Source organism: Hemitrygon akajei, chromosome 7, assembly GCF_048418815.1.
Source record: "Hemitrygon akajei chromosome 7, sHemAka1.3, whole genome shotgun sequence".
Lineage (NCBI taxonomy): Eukaryota > Metazoa > Chordata > Chondrichthyes > Myliobatiformes > Dasyatidae > Hemitrygon > Hemitrygon akajei.
In genome coordinates, this window is record NC_133130.1 from 174,912,565 (window position 1) to 174,923,110 (window position 10,546).

Below are 10,546 nucleotides of genomic sequence, written 5' to 3' on the forward strand. Positions count from 1 at the left end.
TGGACGCCAGCTCAGCCTCTAAAACATCCTGAGGACCTACCAATAGGCAACCCTTTAGGAGAGCATCATACTCAACGAGTGATTACACTACTACTGTGTACTATGATGATCGAAGGAGAGAGAGAGGTCGAACCTGCAACAACTAGAGCAGAGACCAGCAACTCGCTGTTCCGCTGTTACAATCTTGCGCAGCATTTCTCCAGGCCCCTCGTCTCGGGGACTGACAGGCTCTCACTCTCCGTCAAAGGAGAGAGGGATTGCTGGAGTACAGCAGCACACATCGCCTGCTGTCTGGATGTTTCAGGCTCCCAGGACGCTTTAGTCGGGAAAGAGCCTATTCATATACGGGGCTGCTCCCCAAGGGCGCACGCCTTCCAGGCCGATCCTGGAGATAGCAAAGCGCCAGGCCGCACAGCCGATCCAGAAACCACTGTAGATCATGGGCTCCGACAGAACCCCAACCTTGAAAAGAAAAGAAAGGTATAAGAGAACAGGAGGAAGCAGACTTGTGGACAAACTAGAAGTCGCCTGGGTCTGCAAAAACTGCAGGTGTCATCTTTCCACACTCCTCCTCTTGTCTGCTATCTACTAATTGTTTACATTGTGGCTTCTGAAGCCATACCTGCAAAAAATTGTACTGGAGTGGGTTGCCACAGAACTATAGCACTGTCCAAACTTTTCTAAGATCAGCAGAAGACTGAATATAAATTTGCATCAGTGAGGTTAACACTGACATGAAGTTTAGTGTGATTTGGCTGGTAGGAAGTGCAACCTTTTAAACTTAATCATAACTGGAGCCTTCACCAGTGAGTAATTTATTTTCTCTTTATTCAACAGCTTTGATCATGTCTGCCAGTACAGCAGTCTTTGGGGTATATTTTAAAATCTGGCAAGAAAACTTCAATAACTCTTCTCTTCACAAGCTTGACGCTGAAAGTTCAGTCTCTGTGGCCGCAGATGCTCCAACTTGGTTACCCCTTGTCTGTCTGGTTGTTTTTATAGCAGGTAAATTTGAATCCATCATCTATTTTTACAAGTTTTGAACGTTCTTTTGAAATGCAAAAGCAGTTTGCCAAGTTCACGATTCAAATCTGAAGGTCAAGCTTGAGGGCAGAATGCAGGGTTAATGGCAGAATTCTTAGCAGTGTGGAGGAACGGTGGGATCTTGGGGTCCTTCAAAGTTGTCCCACAAGTGGATACGGTTGTTAAGGAGGCATATGATGTGTTGGCCTTCATTAGTCAGGGAATTAAGTTCAAGAGCCATGAGGTAATGTTGCAGCTCTATAAAACCCTGGTTTAGACCACCAGACTGTGTTCAGTGTGGTCTCCTAATTACAGGAAGCATGTGGAAGCTTTTAGAGTCTGCAGAGGAGATTTACCAGGCTGTGGCCTGAACTACAGAGCATGTCTTATGAGGATAGACTGAGTGAGCTAGGGGTTTTCACTCAGGAGTAATAGATGATAAGAGGCATAGGTGGAGTGGACAGCCAGAAACGTTTTTAATCTCAGGAAATGGCTGATACAAGAGGGCATAACTTTGTTGTTTGATGGAAAATATGGAGGGGGGATGTCAGATTTACATGTATTACACAGTGATGGGTGCATGGAACGTGCTGCCACAAATGGTGGGAGATGTAGATGCGTTAGGAGTATTTAAGCAACTCTTGGGCACATGGATGATAAATAAAAATCGGGTTATGAAGGAAGGAAGGGTCAGATCAATGGTAGAGTAGGATTAAAAGTCAGCACAGCATTGTGGGCTGAAGGCCCTGTACGGTGCTGGAATGTTCTACATTCTAAATGAGAGATATTGGACTGTTTGTTATCTCTGACTTGGTCGGTCATCTCTGTGATTTATGTCTGATCTGTGATTTCATCCGTGAAAGTTCTGACCCTAATTTTTCGTGGAGACACCAGCGACTGTAAAGATGCTGGAATCCTGAAGAAAACACAAGTTTCCAGAGGAATTCAGTGAGTCACACATCATCTGTGGAGGGAAATGGCCAGTCCAGATTTTGGGACAAGACTCTTCGTGTGGACTGGATAATAGAAGGGAGATAGCCAGCAGATGCAGTAGAGTTGAGGGGGATGGGTGTGATGGACAGCAAGGAAGACTATCAAAGCTTGCAGCAGGATCTGGACCAGCTGGAAAAATGGGCTGTAAAATGGCAGGTGAAATTTAATGAAGACAAGTGTGAGGTGCAGTGCTTTGTGAGGACAAACCAGGGCAGGACTTGCACAGTGAGTTGTAGGGCACTGAGGAGAATGGTAGAACAGAGTCATCTGGGAATACATGTCCATTATTCCTTGAAAGTGGCATCACAGGGAAGACGAGTTTAAAAAAAACAGAAAACCTGCAGCACCCTACCTTAGAAATTACTAGGGTTACCCATAGCCCTCTATTTTTTCTAAGCTCCATGTACCTATCCAAAAGTCTCTTAAAAGACCCTATCGTATCCACCTTCACCACCGTTGCTGGCAGCCCATTCCACGCACTCACCACTCTCTGCATAAAAAACTTACCCCTGACATCTCCTCTGTACCTACTCCCGAGCACCTGAAACCTGTGTCCTCGAGTTGTAAAGAAAGCTTTTTGCACATTGGCCTTCATAGATCAATGTATTGAGTACAGGGGTTGAGATATTATTTTGAGGTTGTATCAGACGATGGTGAGACCTAAGTTTGAGTATTGTGTGAGTTTTGATCACCTACCTACAGGAAAAATGTCACAAAGATTGAAAGAATTTACAAACTTGTTGCCAGGACTTGAGAATCTGATTTATGGGGAAAGGTTGAATACGTTAGGCCTTTAGGACCTTGCGTGTAGGAGAATGAGAGGAGAGTTGATAGAGATATGCAGATGTGAGGGTAAATGCAGGAAGGCTTTTTCCACTGACGTTGAGTGAAACTGGAACTAGAGGTCATGTGTTAAGGGTGAAAGGTGAAATGTTTAAGAGGAATATAAGGGGGATCTTCACTCAGAGGGTGGTGAGAGTGTAGAACGAGCTGCTAGTGGAAACCATGGATGTATGTTCGATTTCAACATTTAAGAGAAGTTTAAATAGGGGCATGGATGGCTATGGTCCAGGTTCAAGTCAGTTGGATGGTGGATTAATAGTTTAGCATGAACTAGATGAGCAGAAGGGCCTGTTTCTGTACTGTAGTGTTCTTTGACTCTAAGGCAAGAGTTTCTGCAGATGCTGGAAATACAGAGCAAATTATAAACACTGGATTTGACCTACAGCAAACCAATTACTTTAAGGGCATCTTGAGTTGAAGAATAAATGCTGACCTCTCGAGATGCCCACATCACGTAAGTGATGTGACCTTTCACTTCTATCTAATATCTTAAACCATTCAAATCAATCCTGCCCTTAGGAATTCCAGAAAGTACAGTACTATTTTCAGAATTTGATCCTTGGAGAGAAAATGACTCGTAATATTCATTCCAAGTTCAATCAGTGCATCGGTGTCAAATGATGTCTTAGTCAAACGTTAATGGTATGATGTATTTTATTAAACAGAATTCGTGTACCTATTGGTGCATTCATCATCCTGACTACTCTCCTTGAGTTGTCTATACATCTACTAGCTTTGATCATTGGTGACAGGCGGCTTGAAAGGCATGAGAGAGAAAATCAAATGAGGGCTTTGACCTCCAACAACTATTGAAAAGCTGAGCAAATCTGTACCTGAGCTACTCTGTTGTGGAAAATCATTGGGCCCAGGAACCTGTTAACTTGTAGAAAACAAGCCTGAGGCTTGACCCCCACAATCTCGATGAAATTTGAAAATGGGACTTGCAAATGATTTTGAAACTGAATGAGAAGTGTATGCCAGCAAGTAAATATCATATTCAATCTTGCTTTTGTTTCGTTACATTTTCCCCATATGTCATCAGGTAGAGGTGTGATTTCAGGTAGAGTCCATCACAGGCAAAGCCCTTCCCAACTTTGTACACCTCTTCCAGGTGCACAGCCATCATTAAGGACACCCGGCATCTGGGCCGTGCTCTCTTTTCACTGCTACATCAGAAAGGAGGTACAGGAGCCTTGTGTCTCACACCATCAGGTTCAGTGACAATGATCACCCTTCAACCGTCAGGCTCCTGAACCAGTTCACTCACCTCAACACTGAACTGATCACTGAACACAACCTATGTACTCACTTTCAAAGACTACAATTCATGTTCTCAATATTATTTATTTATTATTATTTGTTTTATTTTTTGTATTTGCATTTTCTTATGCACGTTTATTGCTTGTCATTGTGTATAGTTTTTCTTTGATTCTAATGCATTTCTTTGTTTACTCTGAATGCCTGCACGAAAGTGAATCTCTGTGTAGTATATGGTGAAGTATACTTTGTTAATAAATTTAATTTGAGTTTTCAGTACAACTGATATGACATTTATTTGCAAAGCTGTTTGTGGGGAGGTGGGTCCCATTATACTGTCTCTGTTTCTACTTGTTGAGCACTAAATATAAAGTCTATTTGATAATGGGAGGTTATTATCCATTTCTTGACCCAATTCATAAGACGTTCAGATATAGGAGAGGAACTGGGCCATTCGGCTCATTGAGTGCTCTGCCATTGCATCATAGCTGATTTATTATGTCTCTCAGCCCCCTTCAACTGCCTTCTCCCTGTAACCTTTGACACCCTTACTGATCAAGAAACTATCAGCATCCGCTTTAAATGTACCCAATGATTGGCCTCCGAAGTTCTTTGTAGCAATGAATTCCACAAATTCATCCTGCTCTGGCTAAAGAAATTCCTCATCTCTGTTCTAAGGGACAGCCTAGAAGGCTGTGTCATCTGGTCCGAGCCTCCCCCATTATAGGATATGGTGACATGACACTGACCAATCATAGTTTCAATGCCAACTGTTGGTAGTGATTATCTCAGAGAAAATAAATGCATATTTAAAATAAACAAGGCTTAAAACTGAACTGTAATACTTATGTTTGTTTTTTTAAGCAAGATTTATTAATGAATATAAATTATCCCCTTCAGGATTTGCTATTGGCTGTGGTCCAATTCCATGGCTGGTGATGTCGGAGATATTTCCAGTAAGGGTGAGAGGCATTGCAAGTGGAGCCTGTGTCCTAACAAACTGGATAACTGCATTCCTAGTAACTAAGGAATTTAATGATCTTCTTGTAAGTATTTTTCTGATGTATTTCTCCAATTAGGTTGCATTAAAAAAAAATTCTTAACACGAGGTCAAATTGACAACGTGTCTTCATCTTTGAGGGTCTGGACATTGTTGTAAAGATCAGCACTCTTTTGGCCACAAACATGACATTCTACAGATGGTGGAAATCCAGAATAGCGCACACAAAATGCTAAAGGAATTCAGCAGGTCGGGTAGTATCTATGGAGAGGAATGAACAGTCGCTGTTTTGGGCTGAGACGCTTCATTGGGGCATTTTGGCTACTCCCTATTTGTCTACAAAAGTAATGGTGAGCTGCTGTTTTGAACTGCTGCAGTACTGTTGCTGAGCTGCTTCCACAGTGCCTTTGGGAAACAAATTCTTAAGATTTGGACTTGGTAACAATGATGTGCAAGCAATATATTGATAAATCAGAACGGTGCGTGGCTTGGGGGGGGCGTTGTTCTTTGAGGCAGAAGAGCAGTCAGTGTAGCTGTAGTACACAGAAGCCACAACAGTGTCAGTCATGACAGGAGGGATTTCGAGGTGATTGATGTTAATCGAGCAGATAAGGATGATGAGTTCAGGAGATGAAGTTGTAATCATATAGACTAGTGAAGTGTATTCTGATGAGCACTGACTTGGGTCTTGCCATTGATGTTAGGTTTCAGGCTCACTTGCTGCAAGATACCCAGCTCTGCTTTGTACCCAGAGTGCTCATTTGGTTGGTTCAGCAGAATTTAAAAATACTTCTTTTAAAGAATAGCTTAATTTATCAAACGTACATAAAACATGCCGGCTCATGGTGTAGTGGCATCTGCACTGGATCGAGGCGAGTGTTCCCGGGTTCAAATCCAGCCGGCTCCTTGCCCGTTTTCCATCTGTTCTGGGTTCAGCATCGAATTAGCAACTCTGCCTCCTTTTTTTAAAAAAAACACATCCAAAAATTCTAAAGGAATGGCAATGTTGCCGCCTGATACACCGCAAGGCGTGGAAGGGAACAACGACAGTTCACATTGAAATGCATCATTTGCATCAAGAATGTGCCCACAAGTGTCACACTGCTAACGACTGTTGGCCAGAAAGAACTACAGTCTGCAAATCGGTGAATTTGAATGAATCGAGGACAGTGGAAGCAGACAGACCAACTGCCTTTGTTCTTGCCATGAGGGAGTAGATGGAGACTGCCATTTTTTTTGAAGGGACTGTGTTCTCCATTTTATGAGCTGAAGTGGCTTGGTTTGATCAGTGTTTTAAAGTCAACCTAATGATGCCTCAGGTAAGGTACTGACCTAGGGTAATTTCTGAATACAAAAGTTATTTGTGAGGTGTTCTTTGGTTGGATATAACATGCAGTTTTGTGACTGGTGGGGTCTATGCCTGTTCTTAGTGATTCAAGCTGGTTGCTGGCTCTTTGTTCTCAATTATTGATTGCCACTTGCTGGGAAGAGGGCAATAAATGGATGCTGGCCTAGAGCAGAGGCAATAAAAACACGTTAAAGATCAGACAGATGACCAACAACCAATGACACTGGAATGTAGCAATGGGGGGGAGGGAATAAGGATCAGCCTTGATTGAATGGCGGAGCAAACTCAGTGGGCAAATCGCCTAATTTTGCTCCTATGCCTTATGGAATTGGTAAGGAATGAAAATAAAAATATACGCTGACAGCAATAACTGTAGGAGAACAACCATTGCGGATGAGGAGGACCCGAGGGATGTGAGGGTTGGAAACAGGACTGCAAGGAGCATGTGGCCAGCAGCAGAAACTCCTTTTTAACTGGTATTATATTTTCTGTTCTTTGTTCATGGACGGTCAGGGAAACTTGGGTGTGCACACAGGTATTTGGCTGTGTAGGTTCATGTATTCTTCTGTTGAGGCAATAAAGGTACTTATTGGTATTTACAGATTTTCTGTCTCCCTGATCATTATTACAAGGGATGATTCTTGTAACACAGTGCCAACATAGTCTTCCCACAACTTAGTAATGCCAACTCATACATCTTTTTGGAATGTGGGAGGAAACCGGAGCACCTGGAGGAAACACACGTGATCATGGGGCGGATGTATAAATTCCTCTCCGTAGATGCTGCCTGGCCTGCTGAGGTCCTCCATTTTGTGTTGTTTATATGTTTACCTGGGTGTGCGTGTGTCGGCAATGCGAAGTGACAAACTCTTTATTCTTCTAGGAGAACATTACTCAATATGGGACCTTCTGGCTTTTTTCTGGTTTCTGTTTCCTGAATCTCCTCTTCACGATATTCTTCATACCTGAAACCAAAGGGAAAACACTGGAACAAATAGAGGCCCATTTTAAAGTGTCTGCCTGAGTGTCCACAGACTGAATGCCTGTTTAAGATGCTGTTGGACTGTCAGTCACTGATCTTTAAGTAGTTGACCAATACTTTGCAGCTAAGTATTTGGTTGGCAATACTGCAACCCCATTTTGTTTACTTAACTTCATCCTCTATTGTCAGTAGGTGGTTTTATGGGTGTATGGCACAATCATTGAGTATGTGCGTTGGCACTCAGTAACTGAATTACACCAGCTGAACTGTGGGCCCAAATGACTCTGCTGCCATTGCTATGGTTAATATTTTGGAAAATTTTAAATAGCCTTTATCTTGTTTCCAATGTGTTTACAGATCAAAGTAGATTTGTATAAATGATGTTCTGGAGAAATATTACTAAGTTTGCTTACTTTGGGATTAGTTTTAACAAATCAGGCTCCTATTTTACATGTTTTAATTTTTGTTCCATATATCAGGAAAGGTGAGACGGACTTCCTGATTTTCCTGTTACCCATTGTCACTTAATGCCTGTTATGTCGCTGGTGTTTAGGAAGCAGTGAAGGTCCTCCATTCTTGGCAGCACTCAGGGCTTCTTTCATTGTGTCAGTAGCTTCCTCCTGGTTTTCCCTACCATCAAGTCCCAGGTGGAGACTTGGGTGTAGAAGAATTCTTCATTGCTGTATTCATAACAGTTTTTTTTAACAGCCAAGGTTGTTAGCCTTGAGCTGAACGCCTGAACCTGGAGGACTGGTGGACCATTCTCAGTCTGACCTCTACCCTTGGCCTGCTTGGCACGGGTGACCCTACGAAGAGCCAAAAAATAAAGCCCTGACTCCAGCCAGCAGAGCTGTTGGGGTCATTGGGTCCAAAGGCTGTGGTCCTCTTGGAGGATAAATGATGTACTGGAGAGATATCACACAGTTTGTTTACTTTGGGATTAGTTTTAATAAATCGTGCACCTATTTTACATAAGTTTTAATTTTCATTCCATACCTTGAGGGAAGGTGATACTATCTGATTTTTCTGGTGCCCATTATCATACTGACTTATTTTTTGTCACTCTTATGCTTTGCTTTTTTAAATTAAAAAAAAACAGAATTCAAAGTGTATTAAGAAAGTACATTATGTTACCATATACAACCCTATGGTTGTATAGAGGCCCATTTTAAAGAGAGACTGTCTATGCAATCAGTTCCTCTGGCCATCTTAAAGTAAAATGTCGGCAGGTTTGTAGTCTGGAGCACAATAGTCATAGCTAACTTTTTTTGGAGCTGAATATGATCGGGGAATATTCACATGAGGCAGAGATCTGAGGAACTGCAGTCAGTGTTAGAATGGAGCAGCCAAAAAGAAGCTGCAGAGCTTGCCTAAAAATCAAAAATAAAACCAGAAATCTGAAGTAAAAACAGAAAACGTGGGAAACACTCAGCAGGGTAGTCAGCGTCTATGGAAACAAACAGTTAGTAATAAACATGAGAAATTCTGCAGATGCTGGAAATCCAAAACAACGTGCACAAAATGCTGGAGGAACTCAGCAGGTCAGGCTGCATCTATGGAAATGAATAAACAGTCAACCTTTTGAGCCAAAACCCTTCTTCAGGACAGTTAATATTGCGTGTCCAAGACCCTTCATCATATCCAACAGTTCTGCTTTTAATTGCTTACCTCTCTTGTAGAGAATGGGTGACAGAGTTTGACTGCCTAAAGCACAGAAACGATCATAAAATGGATGATTCAATGCAAGTATTTTATTTGCTCAAGACCAGGGGATGAAAATGGACAGGAAATAAAGAAATTTCACCGTAGGGCAGAATATTTGAGACGTACAAAAAAGCTAGATGAACTCAGCAGGTTGGGCAGCATCTGTTGAAAGAAGCAGTCAACGTTTTGGGTCGAAGACCCTGACGAAGGGTCTCGACCCGAAACATTGACTGCTTCTTTCAACGGATGCTGCCCAACCTGCTGAGTTCATCCAGCTTTTTTGTACGTCTTGATTTGACCACAGCATCTGCAGTGCGCTTTGTGTTTAGAATATTTGAGAGCCATTATTTTAATTACTGTATTCCAAACTTGGTGTCCAGTAGGGCCATTTTGTTTTAATGCAGAAATGGGTAAACTTTATGCCATCTTAAGCTTTAACTTGAAGGACACACATGTTCTTTGCCTCAATATTTGGTGCATGTTTACTTTTAATGTATCCTATGTTTAACACTACCTCACTGCAATTATTTAATCTGTGAAGCATACCATGTTTACACGTTTTATTGATTGTGTCTGCTGATACTACAAGTTATTTAAATGAAACTAATGTAATTGTATGCCAATCCATAATATTGGGAACTTGACGTTCTTAATTAAAGTAGGAAAAAAAAAGCCTGTTGGTAAATTGAATGTTGTTTTAGCTTTTCTATTTGCTATGCTTTTTGTTCATTTGTGGTTTTATCCTTTTGACCAAGCTTACTCGCAACTAATGCAGGGGACAAAGTGAAAGTTAATTATTTTAATTTTCTTTTAATATTTCCCAAGCTTAACACTACCTCACTGATAGTTTAATCTGTAAATCATGTGTTTGCACTGTTTATTGATAAATGATCTGCTGATACCAATGAGTCATTTAAATGAAGCTAACATAAGTGTATGCCAATCTATAGTATTATTGAGAACTTGACATTTCTAATTAAAGTGGAAAAACATCTATTGGTAAGTAGAATGTTTTTGGTTTTCTGTTTGCAGTGTTTTTATTGTGTAACGATATTATGATGTGTTACGCCGCGGGGGTTTAGGGCAGCAATGAAGGCCCCCTCTGTCTTGGGTGTTCAGGGCTTCCTTCATCATGTCAGTTTCCTCTCGGTTTTCACTACTGTCAGTCATGCAATTCCCGGGCGAAGACTCAGGAATATCATTGCACTCAGATGTTTCCATCACATTTTTTTTTTAACCAGTCAGGGTTGTTAGCCCTGAGCTGATAGATAGATAGATAGATAGATACTTTATTCATCCCCATGGGGAAATTCAACTTTTTTTCCAATGTCCCATACACTTGTTGTAGCAAAACTAATTACATACAATACTTAACTCAGTAAAAAAAATATGATAT

General features: G+C 41.5%; 1 protein-coding gene across 2 annotated transcripts in view; it reads left to right on the forward strand.

Moving 5' to 3' along the window:
- Positions 1-9,301, forward strand: part of slc2a8 (solute carrier family 2 member 8) — a 36,037-nt gene extending 26,736 nt beyond the window's left edge. Inside the window, exons 8-10 of one of the 2 annotated variants that reach the window (XM_073052648.1) lie at positions 838-1,005; positions 5,017-5,162; positions 7,348-9,301. In XM_073052648.1, the coding sequence (XP_072908749.1) occupies positions 838-1,005; positions 5,017-5,162; positions 7,348-7,488 (455 nt within the window). In that variant the 3' untranslated portion in view covers positions 7,489-9,301. The other variant, XM_073052649.1, reaches the window with a different exon arrangement.
- Positions 9,302-10,546: the final 1,245 nt, after the last annotated feature.